General features: G+C 36.7%; 3 protein-coding genes across 3 annotated transcripts; 1 reads left to right on the forward strand and 2 right to left on the reverse strand.

Moving 5' to 3' along the window:
* Nucleotides 1–3,845: 3,845 nt before the first annotated feature.
* LOC105764955 (uncharacterized) lies at nt 3,846–6,634 on the reverse strand. The gene has a single exon (XM_012583782.2). The coding sequence runs from the start codon at nt 6,443–6,445 to the stop codon at nt 3,989–3,991; it is 2,457 nt and encodes an 818-aa protein (XP_012439236.1). The 5' UTR covers nt 6,446–6,634; the 3' UTR covers nt 3,846–3,988.
* Nucleotides 6,635–8,174: 1,540 nt separating this feature from the next.
* On the reverse strand, nt 8,175–10,661 carry LOC105764956 (uncharacterized). The gene has a single exon (XM_012583785.2). It carries the CDS (start codon nt 10,659–10,661, stop codon nt 8,175–8,177), a length of 2,487 nt encoding a protein of 828 aa, XP_012439239.1.
* A 1,179-nt stretch (nt 10,662–11,840) lies between these two features.
* Nucleotides 11,841–16,943, forward strand: LOC105764957 (putative disease resistance protein At4g19050). Its single transcript, XM_012583786.2, has 4 exons — nt 11,841–12,008; nt 12,401–12,622; nt 14,205–16,500; nt 16,594–16,943. The coding sequence occupies exons 2-3, from the start codon at nt 12,427–12,429 to the stop codon at nt 16,490–16,492; spliced, it is 2,484 nt and encodes an 827-aa protein (XP_012439240.1). The 5' UTR covers nt 11,841–12,008; nt 12,401–12,426; the 3' UTR covers nt 16,493–16,500; nt 16,594–16,943.
* The last annotated feature ends 47 nt before the right edge of the window (nt 16,944–16,990 follow it).

Here is a 16,990-nt window from a genome sequence, read left to right on the forward strand (position 1 = left end):
CACACTCGAAACTTGAATTGCTTATTTGAGTTGATTCGAATAACTCGATTCAATTAACTTGAGTTTTTTTTTTCAAATTGAGTTTTGCTCGCTCCTAAATTTGATTACCCTCACTATTTGAAAGTATAAATCAAGGCTTCTCGTATCCTTTAAACCCATCGCCCAATCGTTCTAATATTTCAATTATGGCTTTGTATTCGCTTTGATCTGACTTGTCATCATTTGAATCGAACAAAAAATGCTTCAAGCTCTAGTATTTGGTTTGACCCGGAGCTTTTAAGGTCTCTTTAGTTTCTCCTTCCTTTTTCTCTAGTTTGGGTCAGTTAGGGATTCTAGTAAGTTCAAGTGGTTATGGAGTTTTAGATTATTTGGTTGAGTAGATAAAGTTGGCTTCGGCTTGTTAAATGTTATTTATTTATAGAGTTTACTATAGAAATAGTCACTTTTGTTTGTCGCATATTATATTTTAGTTACTTATGTTTGAATTGTTACGTTTTAGTCACTTACATTATTGTTACGAAGTGGTCACTTTACTGTTAAATTTCATTACTTCCCTAACGGCAGTCTTAAGTGGCAGTCCAAATGAGTTTTAAATGCCAACTTGGATGTCCAGTTGCTGGGATGAAAATAGGTTTTCAATTAAATAAATTTAATTTTGACTGCCACGTAGGACATCCAAGTTGACATTTAAAATTCATTTGGATTGCCACGTAGGACCACTGTTAGGGAGGTAACAGAGCTTAACGGTAGAGTAACCACTTTGTAACAAAACGATAACATAAGTGACTAAAACGTAACATTTCAAACATAAATGACTAAAATATAATATAAGGCAAACAAAAGTGACTATTTTAAGAATATAACTATCTGCTTTTCTTGAGGTTTTAAAGAAATTAAATAAATAGTAAATTTTAGTTAATGAAAATTCAAATAAATTAAAATAAATAAATTACATGGTATGGTACACATCAATTGATATTTGTAATCCACATGTTAGAATTTACAGGTTAAAATTGCTACACAACTAACAAAGTGTTTAATGACCAAATTGATGAAAATTATACGTAGAGAACTAAATTTATTAAATTATTTAAAATTAAGCATGAATTGAGTTTTTTAAAAATTAAATAAAGACATTTGCATTATCTCTTCTCAAAACTGAAAAGTGAAAATTGTGAAGCAATTCACCTGTCACTTGTATTGTATTATGATTAGGGGTGTCCAAAATTCAAGTAAAACCGAAAAAATTCTGTTAACCGATCGATTAACTGATTTTTTTGGTCGGAAGTTGGTTAATTATTTTTTAATTTTTCGGTTAACGGTTAATTCGGTTTGAAACCGGTCGGTTAACCAAATGTTTTCGGTTTAACCGAAAAAATTAATAAATAAAATTATAATATATAAATAGGCCCACTATTCATCTAAACTCAATCCAAACCCAAACATCCAACCCAACCCAATCATAAAAATTAAAAATAATTTAATAAATAAAAATAAAATTCTAAAACTAAAACTAAAACTAAAGTCTTATGTAATGTTTTTAATTATGTAGTGATTCAAAGACTTATGTAATGTTTTTAATTATGTAGTAATTCAATTCGGTTAATTCGGTTAATTTTTAACCAAAAATTAAAAAAACATATAATTTTTAGTTAATTCGGTTAACCGACCGAATTAACCAAAAAAATTTTGGTTCGGTTAATTTTTTCGGTTAAATTTTTTTAAAATATTTTGGTTCGGTTAACGGTTAAAAATTTTGAAAGGTTGGTTAATTCGGTTAATGTTATTTCGGGTCGGTTAACCGACTAAACACCCCTAATTATGATGGTTTATTATTATTATTATTATTATTATTATTATTATTATTATTATTATTATTATATATAATGCATGCTTGAGAAAAAATTGGTTCGTTTTTTACATTTTTGGAACCTGCAAAATAAGAAATTGGAATTTTTTTACAAAAATTATAAAATATGATATAATATAATAAAAATATATTAATAATTTCTGTTTTATTATATTAAGTAAAATAAAAAAAAATTTAGGCCCTTTCTACCTTGGGCCATGGGTGGCGATACTCCAGACTATCCCAAGGCCGGTCTTGAAAAAATTATGAATTTAAGCTTAAAATTTATATTTTCTTAATTATTGTAATAATAATAGTGCTAATTGAGTTTTTAATTATAAATTAATTTCATTAAATAGTACAAGGTGAGTTATGTGATTATGTCATACATAAATATATTATTAATTTTATTTTCAAAATGAAAGTGAAATTTTAAAAATAGAATGACTATAATATAAATAGGCCATAAAATATAGTAGAAATAATTTTTTGAGATAATGATAAATTTAATATAACATTTATTATTATTTACTTTTATCCTGATTTTTTATTAATTGATCAGAAATTTTAAAATTTAATTAAAATTTTATTTTTTAAACAAAAAAAACTGATTAGTTAATTACAATTTTAATAATATTGACATGACAATTTATATGAGTTGACGTAGATAATTTTTCTAAAAAAATTATGCATAATTGAAATTTGTTGATTTATTTAATGAATCTCTTTTTAAAATTTTTATTTTTCATGAGAGTTGTGAAATAAAATTTGAATAGTAAGCCATAGAAAGAAAAAAAACCGGCTATTAGGGGTAAATTTGTAAAATGATGTTCCCAGTCCCCAGCTGTGTCCCCCAGTCGTCCTGGAGTTTTAATGCCACGCTATTTGCATTGGTTTGTGGTGTCTCAGGCTTGGATGCAATAAAGCCAGTGGGTGGACTCTATCTGCCTTAAGTCAATGGCCCAACCGTATGGGTTGGATTTGGTCTATACAAAAAATATCATTTTATTTTCATCAAAAATAAAATAATTATGGATAAGGGCATAAGGCTAAGATACTTTGAAAGCACCCATGTTCATCTCCCAATCAAGTTTTTTTTAAAATAAATATTTAAATTAAATTATTATTTATGTTATTTTTTTAGACAACATTTGATAAAATAAAGTTATAGATAGAGGGAGAAAAGGTGATCAGTTAACCAAGAGGGTGAGTATTGTGATATCATAACTCATAATTATAGTAATAGAACCGATATTTTTTTAGGACCAAATTATAAAATTTAAAATTTAAAAATTAAAAAAATTTGAGACCTTTTTATTTTATTTTATTTTTTTCCTATCTATGATGAAGTGTCTATAAAAAAAACTTTCGCATTTTAAGTTTTTGGGGCTTCAAGAAATTTTTTTGTGGCCTTTTTCAGCCATAGTCCCTGGGTAGTCGCACTTCTAAACTACCCCAAGGTCGAGTCTGTTCAGTGGTAATCAGAACTAAATAAAATTATGGAAATAAAAACTTGAATGTGATTAGCTAGTCCAAACCTCTTAAAATCATATCTATTCTTGTTAGGTATTCACGATTATCGACTTATTATCCAATTGAGGTTGATCCGACCCTTTTTATCTTGATAAGTATATAGTTAACCAAAGCGTATAGTTCGCCTGCATGAGTTCGCATTTGGTGGGTCCGCGCTATCATGTAGGCGAACTCATATTCGAGAGGCAAGTGTTGACCCTAGAGTAGGGTACTATGCATGAGCATCTATTTAATCCTAATAAGTATCATTGAGAAACCATGCTTTATAAATAGAAAAGTTAATCTCCACGAGAGAAAAAAAATTCACAAAAATACTCAACAATTCTGAATTTAGTAGTAAATAAGTTGGTAGATTATGTTGATGAATAATCTACTAAAGTTGGGAAATAGGCATTATTAAGTTGAGATGTTAAAAGGTAAAATTAATGAATAAAGATAAAAGAGCAGAAAATACAAGACTGTGTGGGATAAAGAAAATTACCATTTCTTCCATAAAGGAAAATACAACAAACTAGGAAAAAAAGAAGGTGAAACTGAAATACAACACAAACTTGTCCGGTAAATTAGAAACAAAGAAACAAGAATGCAAAGCTCAAAGGTTGAAGTTTATTTGGATTGGACGAACTTTTGCCATACTCCATTGGCATCGCATGGGCAGAATGTGATTCTTGGGCATCTAAGGTTCTCCAAATATTTCAAATTGGGAAATCGTTGCTGCATTTCTTTCCAGTTCATCTTGAAGTTCACCAAAAACTTCAAACGTAAGGTGTCCGCATTCCACTTCTGGCCATCCTCATGATTTAGGTAACCCAGTCTTCCACCTCTAATCGACAAATTCGTGAGTTTCTTCATTTTTCTTGGTACCAGCCAAGTCGGTGGTTCCGAGCGAGGGAAACACTGGAGGTCCAGTTTCACCAGTCTCTCAAGGCCTTCCAGATTTTGTGGTTCTCTCTCTTTCATTGACAGCCTCCTCCATTTCTTAGCCATCAAAGCTATGTTGGCTGTCCCTCTTAAACCACCTCCCAGCTTCGCGGTCTTTGAATTTGCTTCACCTGCTGCTGCGACTGCACTCCTTTCCCGGTTGCCTTTATCCTCTCCCTTGTTCACTTTATCAGTCGAGGCTTTTGCTGCTGCACTACTAATACTACTTGCCTGCTTCTTCTTGGTCTTGGATTGCTGTTGTTCGCTACTACTGTCTAGCGTAGAATCCTCTTTTCCTGGCATTCCCCCCCATCCCCACGCTATCCTCAACTTCTCAAGTTTTTGAAATTTAGCGAGAGCGTCCCCTGCCTCATCGATATTGAACTTGGTAGTGTTCACATTGACGCTTAGTTTTCTCAGACTCGGTAACTCCGACAAATCGTCTAGTGTGCATGAGTTTTTGGCTTCCAGAATCACAAACCCTTTAAGGACTTGAAGTTCCGATAGTTTATTCAGCTGTTGGGGAATGTAATCAAGCAGATAGCATTCTGATAAATCCAAGTAAGTCAGCTTCTTAAGTGACCCTATCCTGTCTGGTAGCTTCTCCAGATCGTGACATGCTCTTAGATCTAATATCCTCAAATTTTCAAGCTTGCACAGAGTGGCGGGAAGCTTTGGGATACCGGAAATACCTTGAAGGCTAAGAAGCCTTAAATTCTTCATGTTTTTGAACCCTTTTAAGAACTCAATGTCTTCCACCTCAATATGGCGAGCTTGCCCAGCCGTGGCTTCCCATCTACCCAAATAAAGAACTTTAATGCCCGTCATCTTAGAAAACCACTCCGTAGGTAAATCTGGAAATTGCTTACTCAAGTTGAACAACGTCTGCAATTTATCAATTTGCTGACTAGCTCTTATCAATGTGTTCTCATGTGGAAAATTGAACAACATCTGCAGCTTTACTAGATCTGCAGATAGCTTTCCTTGCAATAGCTTTCCTTGCTCCTGATGTTGCTCCTGCTCTTTAGGCTTTTCTGAATTGCCATCCTTGTCATTGCCTTTAAGATAATCAGCGAACCAGGAAGCAGTAGCTCTTTCATTGCCATCCTTGTCATTGCCTTTAAGATAATCAGCGAACCAGGAAGCAGTAGCTCTTTCAGACTTCACCATACAAGCCTTGTTGCAAGATGAAAAATCCATGATGGGTTTTCCATCCTGGTCATAATCAAAGAAACCTTCTTTCTTGGCAAAATGGATCAAGCACGAACGAACAATTGGGGTCACCTTGTAGCTTCTGGGTTGTAATCTGTTTTTCTTCAGAACAGGCTCGATTAGCCTCTTCTCCACGAATGTGGTGAGAGTGTCGTTTAAATCTCCCATCTCATCCTTTCCATTTCGGGCGATTAAGTTTTCTCCGACCCACCAAAATCTCAAAAACCTCTTCTTTATCTCCGCATTTTCAGGGAAAATTGAGAAACACAGCAAGCACAGTTTCTGCCTGTCATCAAGGCCTTCATATTTTTCCTCAAATTCTTTAAAATAATAGCTATTTTCAAATATATGTTCACCATATAGGTGAGGCAAGTCCCCTGCCTCGCCGGTGGCAAAGGTTGTCTGCAAAGCACGATTACCATCGGAATTTATACTGGCGGCCTGAAGTTGCAAGAGGATCAGGATTTTGACTCGGGTGATGTTGTTTCTGAACACACGTAGATTGTGCTGAACCTGTTTTCGTAACTCGTCTTTTTCGAGATCACTCACGATGTCGTTGACATTGGCCTCAAGAGTTTCGAATGGTTCTCTTAGACTATTTTTTAAGTTCTCCAGTTCCTGGAATGACCTGATCATATAATCGAGTTCTTTGCATAGTTTTCCCAGCTCGTACAGCGGTTCCTTCTTCTTGTCGTTGGTCTCCTGGGCCTGGTTAGCATCTCCATCCTGTTTGTTGGTCCCATCTTGCTCATTTCCAGTACGGTTAGAGCCATCTTGCTCATTTCCAGTCAGGTTATTAGCCGCAGTGTTGGTGGCGACAGCGATTTCGGCCTCTGCACAATCGCTAGTGAGGAGGTTCCTCAGGTTCGTTATGATATTGTTTATGTCCTGAATGGATAAGGGAGGTGGCTTGTCATCTGTGGAAGACATGGCTAGGGCATTAGCTCAAGAAAGTGAGACTGGACAAGAATATAAACACACACCAGGTAAAAAAAAATCTCTCAACCTAATTAGTAACTAGTCTGCAGGAGAAGCTGGGAAGGTTCCCTTGAATATTCCAAGAAGGAAAAAAGAAAAAGAAACAAAAAAACAAAGACTTGATTCAGGTCAACAAAAGGGCGAAAGTGAAGAAACTTTAAGCAAAGTTACAACCAAACGCTGCCTTGAAAACTGACAATGACTTGGCAGTATTGGTAGATTAATCAAGGAGAGAAAGAGTCCAGCAACTTCCTCGGGGCCACTTCTTTATTTTTCTGAAAATTTTGGTAAAATATTTTTAAAGACTAGTTGGTTTTTAGGGGTAGAATTTTAACCGAGTCAAGTCAATGCCCTTAAATGATTGCTCGCCGAAACATAATTGCTTTCCTTTAAACCAATAATTCATTTAGTGAAAGGACACAAGGGTTATCTTTTGAAGAGGAATCTTATTTTCTTTTAGGGAAACGTGGAGTTTTATATGGGACAATTTTCTTTTTCTTTTTTTTTTCAAATAAAAGTCGTGTTTAGATTTTTATTGGAGGAAATGATGTTTTTATTTAACCCCTTTTTTGAATGATAAATATGAACAAACAGGGATGTCAGGCTTGTTTGAGTTCCCCACCAACTCTTCATGGCCACACACCAGGTTAATTAATTTACTTCGATGCAACCTTGCCTACTTCTTTAATCTCCAGCAGAACCTATGAGTTTTTTTTTATATATTACATGTAAGTTCAATGCGTGTTCCTTCTGCAAAAGAATTAAACAATAGGCAAATTGTATTTTCCCAACCTAGTACACCCATGTAATCCAAACTGCTGGTAGTGGTGGGAACTGTGAATTTCAGTTTTTCACCCTTGAAAAATGGAAGAAAAATAATCCTAACATGCATGGGTTTGCCCGTTGCTGGTTCCATTTTGTCGTATTAACAGCCAATCCAACGGGTTACATCAAAAAATAAATCATACAGTACAATCTTTTATCTAACTCTTGCTTAGAAAGTTGCAGAGTTTTTTTTTTTAACGAATAACAAGAAAACTTCACATGTACGAGTGTATCGTGTTCTGTTTTTTTTTTCTTCTCTTTTTGTTATATAAAAATTCAAAATGGAGAGCCTTTCACACTTTAAAAAATAAATCCAACATGCTTGGAAATTTGCAAAATGTTTCATTTTTTTTGGTAATTTGAATAGTGAAAGGCATCCTTTCAGCTAACGCTACTGAAAGCGATTTTTGTAGGACATATTTTTCTCTCTCTCTCCTATTTAAAATAGTATAAATCAATACATTTTTAAGAAAATAGCATATATATTCAAATAATTTTTTTTTCAGCATATATTGGAAAAATTGCCCTTTAAAAAATAAATCCAACATGCTTGGAAAATTGCAAAATGTTCCATTTTTTTTTGGTAATTTGAATCGTGAAAATAACAGAGCATTTGATCCCTTTCAAGTTGTGCAATAGGCAGTGAATAAAAAAGCATACCAAAAATTTGTTCCTTGCTGAAGAAAACACCATAAGCTATGATCTTGCGCAATATTACATTTTCCATTTCTCCACAGAAACTTGGAATTTAGCACAATAAAAGCAAAAGCAAACAGAGATGACAAACTTCATATATAAAAAGACGTGATTTAAGGCCGTGGTGGACAGGCATTGATGAAATGTGTGTGTAAAGTGGTTACTTTCCGACAATCAATTTAGCCCTTGCATGTCCCTCGTTGATCTGGAACTGCTCCCCGAGACCAAAATGAGCCATGAGCAACCAAATAAAAGTAATGAGCTCCCCACCTTTGCTGACCTGCTGTGCGTGCGTGTTTGCTCTGCAATGGCTGGCAGCATATGACATCAATTCCACCCACACTCTGCTCATCAATTTCCATTTATCCAGACCTTCCCCCTCAAGCCTGTTTAGTTCTTGTGCCAACATGCTGGCATCAAACAGAACAGATTTACTTCTATCCCCCTTCACCGCCACAGGTTTAACATTTGTTGTCACCGAAAGAATCGCCTCGCAGGCCTTGGCTTCTACACTTCCGCTCCCTTTCAGCTTTTCTACCAGTGATGGTAATCCCCGGCTAGCAAAGAATCTGTCAGCCTCGGCATAAGTGTCCCTAAATCTTATTTTTCCAATGCCTCCTACAGCAGACATCATTGTTGGCTGCCAGATTAAAAGATACAACATGTAATCCGAGAGAAGCTTACTAAATTCTCGATAATTAAAGCTTTCCTTGTCTAGTTTCTTTCCATTGGAAGTATAGTAACATAGATCAGTAGCAATGTGCCACAATATAATGCTTTCATCGTACTGGACATCGGTAATATACGGCATCAGTGAGCTGCGATCAACTTTTGTATCACTATCGACTATAATCCATTCACCCCTCGCCGCAGATATCCTCTTGGCCGTTTCAGGATCATCTGCATGGTTGGCTTTGGTTTTCAGCTCATCGAATATGAATTCCCATAGCTCTTTGGTGAATGGCTCGCGGGATACATATAATATCTCATCAATGAAGTCCTTGAGCCCCATACTTCCCATGATGAATGTACGAACATGGCCACAAAGTATACTTGTCTTTTTTATAACATGGTGTAGCCCAGTAATATGGTTGAGCTTATCGACAACATAGGTGATAGCCGTGCTGACTTTGTTGTTGATAAAATCCAATACAATTATCACACAAGACAGTAAACCGGTGATTGCATTGGTGAATTTTTTGATCAAATCAACAGCAAAGTCGAAACATGCATCAATGCGCAGAAAGGTGCTGATGTCCTTAGCGATAACGAGTGGCCATCTCGTGAATTTGTGGATTCTTCTAGTATGGCTCTGCAGGCAATAACTTATCAAATTGAAGGATGAGAGAGATCCAGACCACCTTCGGAACAAAATGGGAGTTGACAAAACCTTATGATTGATCCTCTCAATCGGTTTCTCTTCTGGTTTAAGAGGGGTTGTACAGTCGCAGCTTCTCCACCATGGCATCCTGAACCGAAGGAAGCTACTGAAGAGCCAAGCCAAGATCCCGGGATTGGAATCAGGGTCCTTGATGGTAGCAAACGTCCAGTCGGAAAAAATGAGCATCAATAGGGCTATAAGATCCAGGACCACCGCACCCAGGAGCAAGGTGTAGGTGATTCCCACATCAAATTGGTTAAGGTCGTGTTTCCTTGTTCTGAAATGGAAGATAGAAAGAGCTGCTACAATGGAAGCAAAGGCTACACATCGGAATATATATCCCCAAGCGGAATGCACAACTTGTACTTTAGTGTAAAGAACCTCGTATATGAAGTTGAGTTCAACCTCGATGACCCTCAGAGCATCGATTGGTTTTCTCTTTTTGAAGAATTCCCGGCTCTCGTTACGCTCACGGAAGCTAAATATGAGATCCACCACAAGCCCCTTGAAGATTAGAAAGTACTTATAAGCATAATGCACTACTTCCAGATTGTTCAATTTGCCTTCCTTAACTGGCATATCAGTGGCCCTGGCTTCTTTATCAGGCTCTGGAATCATAATAATTCGCGTCGGAAGTTTGTTGTCTCTCTTGGAAGCGTACTCCTCCATAAGCTTTGCGTAGTTAGGCCCAGGATCAGCCTCTTTGAGCATGGAATCTCGAAACCTGTCCAAGCTCGCGAGATACAGAGCACGCGTCCGCTCCACATACTTGATGGTTCCAGCCACAAACATTAGCACGGTGGGAACCCAAAACCTGTTCTTTGGGAGTGACTGAGCAAAGACATAAAGAGTTGCAACAGCTTGAAAGCCGAGACCGAGCAAGTGCCTAAGCCAAAGCTCGTTATCTTCAAGAGCAAAAGCAGTGATTGTATCGGGACCACCCAGATGCAACAAAAGAAAGGGAGCCCAGAAGGCCAGGAGAGCATCGTTACTATGATGAGAAGAAGACTTGGACGTAGAGGAGCCAGATTTTTTAGAACCACTGCCTTGGTTATTGGAGATGAGACCCACAGTGAAATTAGCAGCAGCGTCGGCGAGCAAGTAAGCGGACCAGATGAGCATGATTAAGATTCTTTTCCTTGTAGATTTGCGGTATGGGGCGAGCAAAACCAGGAAGGTCTGCAATGAGAGACTGAACAGAATGGTGCCTCGGATATTCCATTTGTCCCATACCTTCTGCACCTCCGGCGGGATGGGGTCGACCATTTCTTCACTATTCCTTCTTCTTTCTTTAGTTTCGAGTGTACTTGTCTGGTGAGCAAAGCACGGTTCAGTTTATAGATTGAAAGAACGCCGAAACTAAGGAAAACCAATTTAGACGACTAGCTTTTTCTTTGAAAAAAAAAAGGGAAGGAACTCAGTTATTGCTGGTTCATTATTTTTATTTTTTATTTTACTTTCTTAAGGCCGTGTTTGGTAGCTCCACTAAGGGTGAGTTTGGATGGGCGGTGTGTTTATCTGCGCTTAGTGTAAAAATAGCGGTGGCGGTGAGATTAGATACTGTAGCGATACTGTAGCGTGAGACAAAAAGTAAGCTAAACGCACCGCACCGCACCCAATCGCCCATCCAAACCCACCCTAAGTGATTTTACCGTTAGTGAACTTAAGTCAATATTTCAAGCCAATATTAACCATTTCATTCACAATATTTAATGTGTATATAAACTCATTTTATTAATTATATAAATTAAATTTTAATTTTAGTTAAATGGTATATGTGAAATTCATGCAACTAAATATTAATACGTGATTTAGATGATTAATTAGGAGTAGTTAAGTCACAAATGTTTGTTTAATAAACTATTAGAAAAAATGTTAATTAAGTTTTAGTTTGATTGATCGGTATTGTTATCAATGAATGAGGATATGGGTTTGAGTTATTCTCCTATATAAAGGTTGGAGAGGGGTTATTATTAGTTTCAGGTATTGCATCAAAAAGAAGAGACACGATTGAAAAAATTAAATTTATTGATTTAAATTTTTATGCATATTTGATAAATCAAAATAAACATAATTTAATATAATTTATTTTATAAAAATTGTGAAAAATAATAAATAACTGTGAATATTTTCAATTGTTTCAATTTTATTTTATTTATTTTAATTTTATATTATTCTATAAAATTTAATTTAAAATTTGATTTTATTTAGAATAAGATGAAAATTTTAAAATTAAAATATAATATAAAATATTTCATAATTTAAAATCTATATTTATCTCTTTAAGAAAACTATATTTTCAAACAATTTTATTACATTGCATGATTAATTTAAATAATATAATAAATATATCTTATAATTTATTTTTTTTGAACATTTAATTTTTTGACCTAACTTTTATCAGAAAAATTTGGAGGACAAAAACATTGACTTGGTCAATTGGTCTGATATCCAAAGCCGAATAAGATAAGAAAAAGAATCAATATTCCACAAAACCTCAACTTCAAGCAAGCAGTCAAGCATTGTAAGCAGAAAGGAACGCAAAACAGAAGACACTGGTCGCGTACTGAGATTGGGTTCTGCTTCACATCCTTCAATATTCAACCCACTCAGGTTTTTATTTTTTCTTCCTTTTCTGTTTCCCTTCTTATCTCCTTCTTCCCTTCAGTTTGCTTCATTTTTTGTTTCAGCTTCTAGTTTCTTTTTACTATCTTTATTACTTAGGACAAAGATGAATGGTTTATGTTCATAGTTTCACATCCCTCAGCATCTGGGGAAAGGAAACTGATCTGATTTAAGTGATTATTCAGAAACAATTCAAGCTATATATTTCATTTCTTTTTTATACCTTCTTGCTGCTTTCTACATAAGAGATTTTATTTCCCCTGCTTTCAGGAATCAGGATTGTACTGTGTGCTTTACAAATTTTCTTTTTACTCCTCTTTTATTCATATTAGGTAATATAACTTACTAATTTGTCATTTATATACTAATTTCTATACAAGGGAGGGAATCCCTGAGAGTTTGAGAGATGAGTACTAAAGGCAGTTCAAGCCCAGATATCAGTGAAGAACCCAATGTAGGTAACATCCACGAAGAGATCAATGAAGAACCCATTGAAGGTAATACTGACGGTGAAGGATCCAATAAAGGGAATAACCAAGAAGATACCAGTGGAGAACACAATCAAGGCAGTACCAATGACATCAATGAAGAAGACACTGAAGGTAGTCTCTGTGTGTGTGTGTTTTAATTTCAATAATATTTTGTTGTTCTTATGGCTTCTGTAGAGAACCTGTTTCTGGAGATCTAGAAAGTAAAAACCCAACTTCAGATTTCAGAGTCAATGCAGGAAAACAAGTTTTAAAAACCTATAATTAGAATGAAATGAAGTAGTAAATCTGTGCCATATTAACCAGGTAATTATATAAATGTTGCTAGTTTGACAGTTCAATTTTGAGAATATAAGCATCTTTAATGGTACTTTTAGATGTGAGGGTGAAGTGTAATTGTTGAGATTGAAAGATGGGAAGGGAACTCCTTGTACATTTGTGTTAGGCTAAGGTACACCAATACTCACCCAACTTTGATTCCGATAACAAAACAGTCACTAAAATTTCAACTCAGTCACTGAACTTCAGAAAAATAACAAACAGTTACCTAACCATTTTTGTTACAGACGTAAAGGAGCTGTCATTTTTTCCGTCCCTCTCTCCCCCCCTCTCGTCTCCCTCCCCCTACCACCGCTCTCCCATCCCTCTCCCTCTTCCCCACCATCCCTCCCCCCTACTCCGATTCTCTCCCTCTCCCCCACCGTCCCTGTCCCCTACTCTGACCCTCTCCCTCTCCCCCACCGTCCCTTTCCCTCTGCTAACTCCGATTTCCTGCAAGCTTCAACCTTCTCAATTCACTCCACCAATCGACTGACATATTCTTAATTTTATGGTTGCTTTGTCTTGCGATTATTGCTCTCATCTTCATTACATCGTTGCTCCAAAATCCCTTGCTTGCATCGACCAAATTGCTTCTAAATTATTTGCTGCAAATTGCCGATTGCAATGCTTCCAAAATAGTTGCTGCCCACGTTTATACCAGCTGCCATTTGATCCAATTTCAATCACCAAATAGCGTCTAAACAGTTGACTAAAAAGCCTTCAATATTCTTTAAATAAGCTACTTCGTTGACCTGCTTGCTTGCTCTCTAATTCACTGCCGATCAAACAAGTATGTGCTGCCCATTGCACCCACCATTGCTTCAAAGAGGCTGCTGGTTAGCCAAATTTCTTCCACTGATCAGCCTTGATTTAGTGGCTACTAATTAACATTCCTTCCTCACCGATTGCTCCAATTATTTGCTGCTATTATTTGCTTCAAATTGATGTCGTAATTTCATCCAATTTGCTGCCTCAAATGCTTGAACTTGTTGCTGGATATTTCTTTTTCCTGTAAGAAAAATTTAGGAGAGGGTTAGCAGAGGCAAAGGGACGGTGGGGGAGAGGGTGGGAGTAGGGGGGAGGGATGATGGGGAAGAGGGAGAGGGATGGGAGAGCGGTGGTAGGGGGAGGGAGACGAGAGGGGGGGGGGGAATGACAGCTCCATTATGTCTGTAACGGAAAATGGTTAGGGTGACTGGTTTGTTATTTTTCTAAAGTTTAGTGACTGTTGGTGTAGTTTAGCCTTTGTTTTACTCTGCTATATGGTGTAGAAAAGAAATATATATTTTTGTCTCATATTATTGGAATTCTTTAGTTTAAATTTGATTATCGCTCTCTTATTCTCATTATTCTCATTTTCTTCTTGAAATAACAGTAGAAAAATTGACGGCGACAAAGGAAAATGCACGGAAGATATTTTATCAGTTAAAAGAAGACAATGTGTCAAAAATCATTCTCCTTGGGGAGACTGGGACTGGGAAAACGTGGATGGCAAGTAAAATATGTGAGGTTGCTGTGGAGGAAAAGTACGATGAGCCCATTTGGATCTGTCTGGACAAAAAGCATGATAAGAAGTCTTTTCTGGACACCGTTGCCCGTCGGTTTTCTCTCCCAACTAGTGCAGATGAAAGAGAAGAAGATGGAGAAAAGGAGAAAAAGGATAAGAAAGTGAATAATGCAAAGAGAGTGGCGGAGACAATGATAGGAAAGCTTGATGCGGTGAAAAAGGAAAGTAAGTTTGTTCTATTGGTTTTGGATGGTCAACTAGAGATGATGGAGAAAGACCAAAATGAAGAGATGGACCACTACATCAAGGAAGAAATTTTAGGTTTGAAAGATAGCATGAATAATATCGACAGTTTGAAGGTTCTTATCACGAGGAGGAAAAGTGAAAAAGGTGATAATGATGAGAAAGCAAAGAAGTTTAAGCTCGAACCCTTTTCTGGGTGTGAGACATTGAATTTGTTAAGAGACAATTTTGATGTCAGTGTGTATCCTGAAGAGCTTCAGAAAGTATCCGAGGCATTTCAGCGACACAGAAGAAAGCCTGCAGAAATCCTTATGTTTGCAGGAACCATAAATTACATTGCAAAAGATAAATCTGGGGAGTTAAAAGCTGCTTTGGAGGCAGCTGCTAATGGTCTGGAGCAACTTCTGCGTTTTGCATATGATAAGGAGCGAGGAAATTCTATGATCGACTGCTTTTGGCATGGTTGGAACTTCTTGAGAAAACATGGTGGTGTTCATTACAATGAGTTGATCACTAGCTGGATAATGGAAGGTTGTCTCAACCACACCAATCAGATTGATAAGGCTTATCTGGAGGGACATGATGTCTTGATGAAGCTTATAGATTATCACATGCTGAAACTGCAAGAGGACAATATCATTGTTGTGGAGGGAGCAACTCGTGAGATGAATAAGTTCTGCCGCCGTGGATACTTGGGAACAGCTGATCCTGGTTTGGCTAGCGTGCTCAAGGATATTGATGAAACAGATCTTGAAGAAATACCACCAGCTCAAGTTCTCGAAGGAATAACACCAGCTGATGGCATGATGAGAACACTGTGTGGTGATAAGAAAGAGAAAATGGTCTCCTCATTACTAATTGATGGAAGTCGTCTATGCAGAGAAGTTCATGATACTTTCTTTGGAGCTAAGGAGAACCTGAATCTGCTTGCTATTTTTTCTCCCCGGCTCAAATCTCCTGAGGAACTTTCCATATCTAGACCGGAGAAGCTGCTTGTGCTCATGCTCAGAGGCTCTTACCTGTTGGAGAATGTAAATATTGTTGAAAAACTCAAAGCCTTAACCGTTCTTGAAATATCTGGTTCAAGAGCCTGGACGATAAAACTCTCGGATAACTTTTTCCATGAAGTGTCCCGACTTCGGAGCCTTGACTTAACTGGAGCTGGAATTGAATCATTACCTGATAGTTTCTCTGAATTGACTGAACTGCGAAGGCTCATCCTTAGGCAGTGTTCTTCCTTAACACAACTTCCAAAGCTGGCAAAATTCAGTAAACTTGAAGTAATTGATCTTTCTGAATGCACGAGTTTGAAAAAGATCCAAGAAAAGAGCTTCGGGAAACTTGAAAAGCTTAAAGTGATCAACTTTTCCCATACCAAAATCGAGAAACTACCTATTGTTAAGACTCTTAGAAATCTGACCATACTCTTATTAAAAGGATGCAGTGAGTTGTCCGCAATGCGCATGCTCAAACAGGTGTCGAGCCTCAAGATCCTTGATCTTTCAGGTGCAACTAACATAAAAGAAATTAGGTATGACTGCTTTGAAGAAACAGAAAACCTTAGAGAACTCAATCTATCAGAAACTCAGATACAATATTTGCCTCCTGAGATTGGCGATCTTCAGAAACTGAGACTAAAGGGATGTAAATTATTAAGAAATCTACCAGACCTGAGTGGGCATAGTAGACTAGAGGAACTTGAGCTCTCAGGTTGTGAGAGGCTGGAGAACTTGCCAGAGCTGAGTGCTCTTAAAAAACTGAAGATTCTCAATCTAAATGGTTGCAGCAACCTCAAAAGCCTTCCAGACTTAACATCCCTATTGAAACTTGAGAAGCTCGACCTACATGGTACTGAACTTTGGAGCGAAGATGTGGTTAAATCCCTGAGTCATATTAAAGACCTCCAAATATGACCCTAAAGGTGAGTTCATCCATTTTCAGCATCCCCTGTTACTGTAAGCTTTCACTAAATGATTTAACAAAATTCCATGTTCTACTTCTTTCTACGATCCAGGTGAACACATTGCCCCCCTTCTTGACAGCCATAATTTCTTCATGTAACTTTCGATGAGAGGTTGTTCAAGCTTACCAAGAGGTCTATTGGGAACTGGAGTTGAAATTTGCTTTATTATGGTTTGCACATTTAAAGCACCTTCATCTGCTGGACTTGAAGTTTCCCCCAGAACAAGTTTAGTAGCCTACTGGAGGAGCAGTTATGTGTGTAAAAATAAACTTTTCATTTTGTGTTGAAATTGTGATCTTGCTTGTCTGTGTCTGTGCTATCTATTCCGTACTGTTAGTGCTAAAACTGAATTGGTATTTGAGGATTTAATCGTAAACTCGAGTACTTTCTGTTGTGCTTTATTTGTTTAGTAGACTAGTATGCTGTGATTTAGCTTCAGATCTATTAT

This window comes from Gossypium raimondii, chromosome 12, assembly GCF_025698545.1.
Source record: "Gossypium raimondii isolate GPD5lz chromosome 12, ASM2569854v1, whole genome shotgun sequence".
Taxonomy (NCBI): domain Eukaryota; kingdom Viridiplantae; phylum Streptophyta; class Magnoliopsida; order Malvales; family Malvaceae; genus Gossypium; species Gossypium raimondii.

What these genes read in the sequence shown, in the direction of transcription:
- LOC105764955 (XM_012583782.2), bottom strand. Translation starts at nt 6,445, where the DNA reads ATGTCTTCCACAGATGACAAGCCACCTCCCTTATCCATTCAGGACATA.
- LOC105764957 (XM_012583786.2), top strand. Translation starts at nt 12,427, where the DNA reads ATGAGTACTAAAGGCAGTTCAAGCCCAGATATCAGTGAAGAACCCAAT. An exon ending in CAATGAAGAAGACACTGAAG is followed by an intron (nt 12,623 to 14,204) that starts GTAGTCTCTGTG and finishes TTGAAATAACAG; the next exon opens with TAGAAAAATTGACGGCGACA.
- LOC105764956 (XM_012583785.2), bottom strand. Translation starts at nt 10,661, where the DNA reads ATGGTCGACCCCATCCCGCCGGAGGTGCAGAAGGTATGGGACAAATGG.